The 12,034-nt window shown below is 36.4% G+C and overlaps 1 protein-coding gene across 4 annotated transcripts in view; it reads left to right on the top strand.

The window, feature by feature from the left end:
* The first annotated feature begins 5,869 nt into the window (after window positions 1-5,869).
* Window positions 5,870-12,034, top strand: part of ank3a (ankyrin 3a) — a 73,553-nt gene continuing 67,388 nt past the window's right edge. For 3 of the 4 annotated variants that reach the window (XR_006252971.1, XM_043262304.1, XM_043262303.1), the window contains exon 1: window positions 5,870-6,436. Coding sequence is in view for 3 of the 4 variants with exons in the window: in XM_043262304.1 (XP_043118239.1) it covers window positions 6,320-6,436 (117 nt within the window). In the remaining variant the exon portion in view is untranslated. The remainder of the gene's footprint in view (window positions 6,437-12,034) is intronic. The other variant, XM_043262302.1, reaches the window with a different exon arrangement.

The following is a 12,034-nucleotide window of genomic DNA, read 5'->3' as shown; positions in this document are numbered from 1 at the left end:
TAAATTAGACTGAGCAAATTTAACAACAATTTATTTTAAGTTAAGTTTTTCTAATAAAAACATTTCATTTGCGTATTAGTTTTGCAATGATTTTTGTGCACTTTTCACTTTTGTGCAATTTGTCTTTAAAACAAACAAAATAATAATAATTTTGTTAATAAAAGACATTTGTGCTTATGAAAAATTGTACAAACAGCTTAAGCTTTAGTTCTAGATCCAACTTGTGGTTTGCTACAGTAAGGAGGACTAACTGGTTTTTGCATATTTGTAATCCATCCTCCCTGATTATATCTGTGTGTGACGTGTCTGAATTCAGAAAATTGGCTGTAAACATTAACTGCCTGAAGTGTATCACTGTCACGTGGTCGTCTTTGAAGTGGTGAAGGTTATTGACAGTGCTATGCTTAGTGTGTGTGTGTGTGTGTGTAACGTAATACTCATTCAGTCCCCAAATGACAGAAATAAGTTACAAGTGACCTTACTCAAAACCTACTGAACATATACATACGTGTGCATACAATAAACTAGAGCAGAGGTAAGATATCAGACTACTCTTAAAGTTTTTGAAGTTTGTTAATGAAGCTTAGTCTGTGTAATAGCACCCGTGTAAGTGTGTGGATCAAGGCTGTGAAATTGACAGCTTAGAGAAACTCCTGTGCCAGCACAAGCAAGCAGATGGCATACAGACCCACTGATGGGCACACACATATGGTCACACACAAAGATATGTCACATGCGCACACACACATAAAAAAACTGCAGAACAGCATTCACAAATGAATTCTTATATTTACTATATACGGCATATATTTAGATTCAACATACTAAGACTGGAGCTGGGTTGCATAATATTTTGATTGTCATCAGCAACAGAACTGTTTCCTGAGGTTTTTGCATTTCCTCCCTTACTGGATCTTTCCAGACACCAACCCCTCTGAGTTCATTATTATGCACAGAAATAACCAGCTCCACCAGAGCGTAAAATTCCTTTTTCCTCCTACATTTTTCTTTTTGCTATAACAATTGTGGAAACTTTTCTCTTTCCATTTCTTGAGATTTTTCAGTGGAAAATGTAATCACTTTTACATGCCCAGCATTGTCTATGTGTCATACTAATTTATATGAAAATATGTTTTTCATGTGGTAAACATTGTTTGGTAGGACCCTCGAGCAAAGGATGCCATTCCTTTAAACTTTCTATTCATCAAAGAATCCTGTATAAATTATATCATTTATATCATGTTTTTGACCAAATATTTTTAGCAGAACACCTGTTTTCAACCTTTGTGATTATAACAAATGTTTCTTGAGCACCAAATCAGCATATTAGAATGATCACTGAAAGGTCATGCTACTACAAGACTGGAGTAATGATGTTGAAAATTCGAAACAGTTGTTAAATAGAGAACAAATTATATGTAATTTACAATATTACTGTTGTGAACATAAGAGACACATTTCAAAAACATAAAAAAAACCCTTTAAACCTTTTAAATGGTAGTGTAAATATGGTTTGTAGTGTTTAAATAGACTATCCTGTCACTTTTACCTTAAGGTTAAAAAAAGCACCATTAGCATTTGAAAGCATTTGAGTGGCATCGCTATGGTGACACAAGTGTTTTGATTTACAGCTGTGACACTGAAAGCCAGCCACTTGCAAGAATTACAGGGTCCACTTTGTGATCGATTTGTTCCTTTTATGTTGCGTAAGTGTTTTTCAGGGATCAGATTTATTTATACAGCTAACTTGAGCTAAAAGATGGATGCCATGGGCATGGTGACATTTACACAAAAGAGTGATAGATTTCTGCATCTTTATTGTGATCCTTTATGGATGTCTCCATATTTGTCAGGAAGGCTCTTACCGTCTTTCATGGAGTCACATATAAATGCTATATTTCGAAATTTGATGATTTTAATTGTGAGGCCATGAAGAGTGTATTATGTTCTATCATGTAGTAACTTACTCTGTCCTCTTGTGGTGAAGTAAGGTAATGCATTGAACATTAATGTGTGTGTGTGTGTGTGTGTGTGTGTGTGTGTGTGTGTGTGTGTGCGCACACTCAAGTAAAGTAGACTAACTAGGTTACCATACAGAGCAAGAGAGTTAATGTCACCTGTCACCTTTCCAGAGAGGAGAGGAAGCAATATAGTGTGACCTGGATTCATTTAAGAAAAAGAAACATAAAGAGAGTATAAGACATCTCACAGGAGACACAGATTTCATGACTTTATGGATATTTAAAGTGGCTATCAAGTTCACATGAAATTTTATGAAACCAAAAAGGATATAATGTCAGGAATTCAACAGGGGTTCTCTGACTGTCCTGCAGAGTTTAGCTCCAACCCGAATTAAGCACATATAAACCAGCTAATCATGGTGATTGGGATTACTAGAAACTTCCAGGCAGGTGTATTGGAGATGGTTGATGCGTTGGAGCTACACCCTCCAGACAAATGCTGTGATTGCTTTACATTTTTTTTGGATCATTAGTTTTATTTACTGTTTTATTTAATGGTTTCATGCATTGAACATTATATATGGGCTTTATCCTCTGTCTGAAAGCCATACATATTATTAATGCTAAAGGATATATATATATAAAATTATTCGCAGTAAATTTCTACTTGGTTTTACTTCAGTTTCTGCGTCAGTTTCTCTTTCGAAACACTAGAGAGCAGTAGAGCACCACTAAGTACTAGGAAAAGGAGCATATGTGAATATTGCAGTGCACAAAGCAGCTCAGGGAACTGGCTTAGATTGCTGTAGATGTATATGCTATTGTTCTCAGTGTTTGGATATCAGTTTGAAGCTCTTGGTCAAATTGGAAAAATCATCCTTAAACTGACACTGCTTCATTGTGTCTAAATGTGGATTGATGGCAGGATCACCACTAAAATTCACAGCAGGGAGCAAAATCTTTTCTCTTGGCCAAGTAAATGGGCAGTGCCATAAAGGACACAAATGTTTCACAAATGCCAACCAGATGACACAACGTCCAGGAGAGCGTTCCCGGATGCCCTCCTCAACAATGGGCCTAAGCCAGGGTTCAAAATGGACATTCTGGCAAGTTAATTTGGCTTTGGCAAGTTTCTGACCATTGCCTGGTGGGATTTTTTAATTGCGTGCCATGGTGCACATCCTGATTTTGCTGAGTTTGACGCTTTCCTAGGTCAATGCATTTTGTTGACCTTGGAACAGCTTTTTTAATCCAAAAATCTTGACCATATCTCTATGACTAAACCTAACCTTACTCATGAGTAATGCCTAAAATTTAGGTTTAATGATAGATGAATGACATTGCTGTACAAGACCAAATACTAAATATAATCCTAAACCTAACAAAAACTATTAACTGGTTCTTCAAATCTGATTGGCTAATCACAGTGTTGTTCCAGGGTCAACAAAAATGTCAGGTTCTGCGAGCCATGGTTTGATCATAGCTCTTTACTAGTGACTATCCTCAGCTGTGTACACAGAGAAAAATTGTTAATAATTTTATCAAGGATGCATTCTATTAACCAAAAGTAATAGTATGCACATTTAAATTATTATGAAAGAGTTTTGGAGCTTTTAGCGATTTTTGAGCTGGAGAATCCTGAAAAAATGCTTCACAGTTTCTAAGAAAATATTAAGAAAATATAAAGCAACTGACTTAACATATTAGAATGATTTCTGATTGATCATGTGACACTGAGAAATGGAGTAATGTCTGCTGAAAATTTATTTTTGTCCTCACAAAAATAATTTACAATTTAAAATATATTCAAGTAGAAAACTTTTAAAATCTTTAATTTTAATAATATATAATATTACAGATTTTAATGTACGTAATGTAATGTCATTTGCATCTTTGCTAAATATGAGTGACTTCTTTTAAATACATTGAAAACTCTTACTGATCCTAACTTAGATAGTATTGTATATGTAATCAAAATACACATCTGTGTTTTAATGGCCATCAGTAGTGAGCTTAAAACATGCACCTCATTCCACTTTATAATCTGACAATATTATACTAAAGAAGGTTTCATGGGAATTTTGTTACAGTATGTTTGCACTCTGATTAATTAACACTTACATTTACATTAACCACATACATTCAAAAATTGATTTCAATATTTTGTGGATTAGTTTTTTTTTTTGTCCTGACAGCTGTTGTTTTTTCTGGTCTGATGAGTTCAGCTTGGTTATCTGATCTGACTGCTCTGCCTGTTTTGACTATTATCTGTGGTCAGTTTGAATTGATGGCTGAACTGGTCACTATTGGTGGAGATGGAGGGTGTGTTTCTGTGTGTGCATGAATGGACAGGTCACTGGGTTCAACAAATCAGCACAGATGCATCGTGGGTAATTCCCCAAGGTGTGATGTGGTGGAAATGGTCTCTTTGGTGATACGGGTGAGCTGGGAATGTGCACGATGTCCTGAGGGAGGAAGGAAACCGTGGCTACACGAGCACAAGCTCTCCCCTAGTGTGCCAATGAATTATGAATCAGCTTTTCAGGAATTGTTTGGACTCTGATCTGCTGTGATCAGCTCTTATGGTCTAGTAGTGCTAGCATTTGTACAACCAATCATTTGGTAATTCTCATAGTTTTGATGAATGGTTGGGTGGGATTTTGAAGAGTAGGGGTAAAAAAAGGTTGCTGGGTTTGTGTGTGTGTTTTTAACATGCTGCTTTTGTTTTTATACAGTGTTCCCAGACAAGAGGTAGTATATGTGTTTGGCTGTTTGCCCAGTCTGATGGGTAAATGGACCCTTTTGAGCTGCATTTGTGGCAGTAACAGTGGATCCAGAGCAAAGGGAACTGGGCCAGGCTGAAAGTGAGCCAAAACAGACCACTCTCTCAGTCTAACTGAGACTTTAAGAACATTTAGAGAAGTATTACAGACAAAGATTTTTTTTGTTATCTGTGGAACGCAAAAAGGAGACGTTAGGAAGAGTGTTCACACTCCTCTCTTCCATGCATTTTTAAATATAATATTGTACATTGAGCTTGCTTATATTTCATTCAAAAGAGCAATGTGACCTTTCTTCCTGACATCTCCTTTGTTGTTCCATAGAAAAAAAACACTCACATTTCTGAATGAAGACATTGCAACATGTGTAGCATTTTCTTGTTAAAGAGTGTCATCCTCTGAAATGGAATGGTTTGCTTTTGTATTTTTCATTCTCTGTTTTTGACAGACACACACACACACACACACACACACACACACACACACACACACACACACACACACACACAGAGAGAAAGTACAGTTTTTTTCTTACAGGCAGTGACTGAGACAGTCTCAGAGTTGCCAAGGACCCTGCTGCACTCAGGTGGCTGATACGCAGGAGAAACCAACATGGCTGCCGTCACTCCATACTCCATAATGTCAATGACATCAGAGAGAATCCGAGAGCTGTTGCTTGTGTGAACCACGATCATTTTTCTTTCCTATTAATTCATCTCTCATGCTTCCCCTATGGGAAACACATTAGGCTTTATGGCCACATATATTTGTTGTCCTTAAACACAAATCCCCCAAAACATGATCTAAATATAATGGTTCAATAAATATTGTGTTCATATCATATATATTGTACACCCTCAAATATGCATAAATATACCACCTCCTCTATTTAGAGTGGGTCAGCCGGTAACATAATGGGATTGGAGTAGAAATGGTACCCTCCCTCACATCAAATTATGTGTGTGTGTGTGTGTGTGTGTGAAAGAGAGATCGCACATGCATGAGCTAAATTGTGCAACACCCCTCCCCTACAACCACCATCCACACGCACACACACATGGTGTTAGTGGGGGGCTACACATATGCGCATATATTCACACTCACACTGATGCTGGTTGTCGCGACACGCACACGGTTCAGGTAGGACCGTTTGGGGACGGCTGAGGAGAGAACGTGGTTTCCGTAGTAACCACCCCAGCTGCCCTCCTCCACCCCTCTCTCTCTTTCTTTCTCTCCTTCAGTCGTTCACTTGTGCCTGGTGATGATGGTGTCACCATCCATCTCTCTTTCTCTCTCCCACCCTCTTTCTCTGTATCTTCTTTTCTCTGGATATGGTTCCTTAAGCAGCCAATGACAAAGGCTGGAGGAGAGCAAACGGAGTAGTCTTTTTTTTTTTTTTTTTTTTTCTTTTCTGGACGGAATCCCTCTCTTCCACTCTTTCTGGTGGATGTCTTTGGAATCTTTTAAGGAACTGGAATTCTTGTTGCATATTCTGGACATTAGTGCGAGTGTGTGAGTGTGTGTGTGTGTGTGCGTGTGTGTGTATGGTTGCTGTGGGGACGTGGCTGATGCTTGATAATGGCTCATGCGGCGTCTCAGATTAAGAAGAATAAAGATGTGGATGTTAACGCACTGGAGGATGAAAAGGAAAGGAAAAGGAAGATCAGGAAACACTCAAAGGATCAAAAGAAAAAGGTACATGTGCGCACATACATGTTATTAGAGGGAGAGTGATCAGGTTTGTGGGACAGCAACATCTTGCCTGTTACTGCTAGTGAGTTCAGCGTGTGTGTGTGTGTGTGTGTTAAATCTGTGCTGCAGTGCCAAGGTTACACTTTACATTTACTGCTCGGCATCCTTCTCACATCATCACACACATACGTTCCATAAACAATCAGCCGTGAGTGTGTGTGTGTGTGTGTGTGTGTGTGTGTGTGTGTGTCTCTTGTTCTGCGTTCAGGTTAAAAATGAGAGCATCACACTGCAGCATGTTCTGAGAGATTTTACTGTCCTCTGAAACGTGTGTGTGTGTGTGTGCTCATAGACACTCGTGTATTATACATCACATACTGATTTATTGATGTTTGTTCTGTACAGAGTGATGGAATGAAGCATGCGGATGTTAGCCGCGCTAACTGTCTATCATTTCATATCATGAAGACACACATACACACAGCCTATATCCACCACACCCAGACGGATCTTCTTCAGCGCTACCTCTGCGGTTCCTATTTGTTCTTATGTTGCTGCTGTGATATTTTAAACTGGAGTGTGTAATGTGATGTGGTTTAAGACGTGAAAGATCCCTGTGGAAGTGATGGCTTGCTGCCTCCTGCCTCTTATAACATGTGTCTTACCTGTGATCAACACACTGAGCTATGATCACGTCTGTTGACCTTTGCTGTTTTATGATGTGTATGTGAGTGAGTTTCAGCTACTGCTAATCAACTATAATTTCTCATGCCAATAAAACATATAAAAACACTTAAAGATACTAAAAAGAAAAAGAAAAAAACATTCAACAATATCAATGTTTTAGATATAAATATTTTATTTAAATTTATTATATTTTAAAGACATTCTGGAATTTTTTTATTGTTTCTATTTGTTGTATTTTATTTTATTTTATCATTGTCATTGTAGCTACTAACACATTATTTAATCTATTTATTTTTATTAATCTATTTTCTTTCTGTGTTTTCTTTCAGAAATAAAGATTGCTTTATGGATGTATATGGATTGCAATATATATATATATATATATATATATATATATATATATATATATATATATATATATATATAATAGTACAGGGAAAATTTTTTAACATAGCTTCTTGAAATAAGAATATAAGAAGAGAAAGTCAGATGAAATTATGAGATAAAACAGTGGACAGGGTTTTTTTATATGTCTGAATGACAGAGAGGCATCATAAAGATGGAGGTTAATCTGTGCTGCACTCTTGTATGAAGGAGGTAATTGTCTTGGCATTGTGGGACAGAGACAGACATGTGCTTTCAACACACGAACCAGTACATCACATGCATCTAATAGTACTGCAACTAGGAAATCTTGTTTGCTAAAGATAGAGTTTGCTTTATTTAGGGTTCTGGCTTGGTTATATTGTCTAGCTTTCCCACCAGAGTATCCCAGCACTTCTGCTATAAAACATTCCATGGTAATACCTTTTTTGACATGCATCGTGGTAATATGCAAAACTGAGCACCAGTTGTAATATTTCAGGAACTGGCTATGGAAATCCCCATTAATCAAGCTATAACTTTAATATTCAGGAATGCATGTCTCTTTTGATGTCTATTGTGGATGCGTTCCTGATAATACCATGCTAGATAAATACGGTGTCATTTATTCAAAATGGTTCGCCTTTTTCCTCAGACAACAGGATTGAATTTTGTTTGAAAAATTCCTGTGAATTTTCTTGGTTTATTTTGCTCTACGGATCTCATAGTTTTAAAGCTATGTCACCTAACGTAGATTTCTGCATCCCAGGTTACGCTGAGGGTTGCTGTGGGAACAGGGAACCATCTGTTGTGTTTTGGGAGTCAGGCCGTCTGAGTGTCACTGTCCGGATCTCAGATCAGTCCCAGGGGTGTTGTTGTGATTTAATAAAAGACCTTATCTTTAGGGGGAGAAGTAGGTGTCCATTTCATGAGCAGCTATAATTGCTCATTTTTGTACATTCATTGAATGTATAAAAAAAATGTGTTACACTTCAGGGAGAGTCGGAAATAAAATCATCACTGAATTATGAGGCTGTGTCGTTGTGGTCTCCTCTTTCACAGCTGGTATAATGTCTGCATCTTTTATTGCACAAACAGAGAGAGGTAGAGGCTGGGAAACCAGCTGATTGCCACTGGCAGAGGTCAGGTGAAGGTTAGCTGGCTTCACTTTTGTGCCCCAGGACAGTGTGTCCTGCTACAGAGCATGGAGAAGTGAAGATACTGGATCCTTCAGGACATTTGAATCAACTCGCTGACCATCAACTCACATTCTCAATTGTCTTTGAGCAGATGAGAGAATCAAGAGACAGTGTATCTCATTTAGATATTAGGGAACAACATTTTGTTAAATGTGGTTAATATTTATTTATGTTTTGTGAAAGATTAACAAATATATGTTTTGCTATTTCCTTCAAAACATGTTACAGTATAGTCTCATATATAATACTGTTTTAACGTAGTGAGCTGTAGTTAAAGCCAAAACATTCAGTAGAGCAAAAACGTGTGTTCAAAATTCCACGTTTAATGCAATAATTTTACTGCATAAACCAAATATAATTTCTATATAATTTAATTCTATATAATTTTTATTTTTGGCTGGATATCATGAGATTTATAAAAATTATTTTACACCAAAACGAAAGTGTTATTTTTTTTGTAACTGTGTCATTAATGTGTGAAAACTAATAGTAAAAAATACAAAATATAATTTATTCTTTTATTTTAATTTATTTTTATCAAATGCACATTTCGTGAAAGATTATCAAAACAATTGTGTATATGTATTTATTTTATTAACAGCTGTTTTCATGGATTTTCTCATGAATGCAGCAGCCTGGGTTTTGTCATAGTGAATCGTCCAAATAGTTTAAAAATCTGATAAAAAATCTGTTTTGCTTAAGATTATCAAAACAGTTTCTTTCATTTTGTTCCTCTTCATGTAAATAAATAAAAAAAAGAAAATATATGTATGTATTTTGTAATTGTAATTTTTTTATTTTTCACAGCTCGAACAAGACTGGGCTTTCTAATGGTGCATAGCTATAATTTTTTCAGTGTTTGTGCACTGGGCAGTGAGAGGTCAGAGAGTTAAATGCTTTTTTGGGGGGGGGATTTGTCCCTGGTGAACATCGTGCACCGTGGAGCCCCTATAGCAGAATTCACAGCCGCACATACATGTATGTGGCAGGACAACGTGATGAATGAGTTTCGCTCCACACCATTAATGAGAGAAGCCGTGTAATAGTGTGTCTCTCTCTATTGCTCACACGCACAAACATGAAGAAGGAATGATGTGGGGGAGGGGAAGCGGCTGATCGAGAGAATGAGAGAGAGACATACATCGAGGGGGAGATGAAGAGGGTAATTTTGTTGGAGAGGTGCAGAAGGGCCCATTATCCATCTATTCAGATGCTTTGTTCTTTGTTATGTATGTGATCGTGTCATCGTCAGTTATAGCATTTCTTATCTCAGTCTTTCTTTTCTTTTTCTTGCTTTGTAACCATATTTGCTCGCCTGCAGAAGCAAGTTTGCATTCTGCATCTGTGGCAGTTGCAAGATTGTTTGTCATTCATTCAAAGCAGAAGCACATCAGCAAGTGACTGCGTTTGTGATTGTAATTGAGTAATGAATGATTCCAGGACTTTTGTCTGTGATTTAGTGATACATGAGTAGCAGATGTTTAAGGTGTCTGTGGTAGGGGAGAACAGGTGTAAACAAATGCATTTATGGTAATAATTGTGTGTGTGTGTGTGTGTGGATCAGGTTTTGCTTACATCCTCAGTACTGAATGTCTTCACAAGCATAGTAAAAACTATCTGAGTGAGGAAAATGGGCTTTATGAAACACAAATATGTGAATATTCTGAAAAAAGGTAATATGGTATATGAAATAATAAGTTTATATAGAAAAAGCTACATATATTTTTTGTATACTGCCTTAACAATGTATGGCGGGCTGTATGTTAATACATATAAAAATACATATAGCAATATTTATACAAAAAAATGCTCTAAATGTTTACATATAATGTCTCACACTTGGTGTAAGGGTGCAGAGAGATTTGTGTGAGGGTTACATTTGGGGTTATGAAACGTATATATCTCTTTCATTTATTTTTGAAGCTGTAAACAAATATCTTTTACATTTTTAGCATTTGACATTTCTTTGAGTGTGTTTATGAGCTATATCGGTTGTCTGTTAAAGGTTGATACATGCTTGAGGCTCCATATAGGGCTTCAGTTCCCTGCTGAGTACACTGTGTGTCAGAGGACAGATCACACACTCCTGCACAACCCTACCTGCTCACCTACAGCCATATTTCCACACGAGTCAGATTTTAAATACTGTAAGAATCGGTACAGACAGATTACACACTCAAAGTCGCTTTGGATAAATGACTAAATGTAAACGTAAATAAGAAGGAAAATAAGAATAGCATGGTGTTGATGTTGAATTATTAAATCAAACACCTCCTCAGTGTCACACAATCACAGCTACTGCAATAGCAATGTCTATGAGTGAGGAGTGCGTAGAATATTGATTTTGAATGTCTGCGTTCATTTGATCTTTGGTTATGTCCAATTTACAAACAAAATCATGATTTAGATTTTTTAAGATTCAGAGTTGAACTGATTCTCAAAGCATGTGCCACTTGTGAAATGGGGGACAGTGTAGAATCATAATTGAAATTTGATTCACACTACAGTTTTATTTTTTTTTTATTAAACAAAGACACATTTATCAAAAGTGAACGTAAAAACTTTTACATCGTTATATCAGGATTTTTTTGTTTTAAATGAAAACTGTTCATTTAAAGTTTCAGCTCATCAAATAATCCTGAAAAAAAAACATTCCACAAAAAAACAGCTTGTTTTCACTTTCAGTGACTTTCACTTTCTTTCTTTTTTTGACCTATTATTCAGGAAATTACCACATTTCCATTTTTGGAATAATATATAACTACTATTAATTATCATGTCAAGTTCATTATAGATCATATTAAGGGTGTATGACTTGAAGATGTGTGTTTCTTTGAAACGTGTGTGTGTGTGTGTGTGTGTGTGTGTGTGTCATGTGATTTGAAATGAGGTCGCCCTTCTCAAAGTGTACTATTGCTCCTGCTTAGTCAGCAACACCATGAAAGTCTGGCTGTGTGTGTCTTTGAATAGACACAATTTTTTTGTAAATCAGTTCACTGCTAACGAAATAAGTCTTTTAAACACGCAGAGGCTGCATTTATTTGATCAAAAATGTTTTAATACATTTTAATTAAATACTTACAGGATTCTTTGATGAACAGAAAGTTTAAAAGAACCATTAGAAACCATTAGAATTTTAGTCTGTGTAAATTGGCCTAAATGTTTATTTAAAAAAAAAAAAAAGTACTCTTTTTATGAACAGATCATTTTTATCAGTCAGGATTGTAGTGAAGCTCTGCTATTCAGGGATCTGTTGATCTAATAATGACAAAGTGTTTCTATATATTTCTCTCGCTCTTTCTGTCCATATTATTGTGTTAGTTTTTTCTGCACCGTAATTCTTTTTAGATCA

This window comes from Puntigrus tetrazona, chromosome 17, assembly GCF_018831695.1.
Source record: "Puntigrus tetrazona isolate hp1 chromosome 17, ASM1883169v1, whole genome shotgun sequence".
NCBI lineage: Eukaryota > Metazoa > Chordata > Actinopteri > Cypriniformes > Cyprinidae > Puntigrus > Puntigrus tetrazona.
This window is presented reverse-complemented; position numbering and strand designations above follow the sequence as displayed.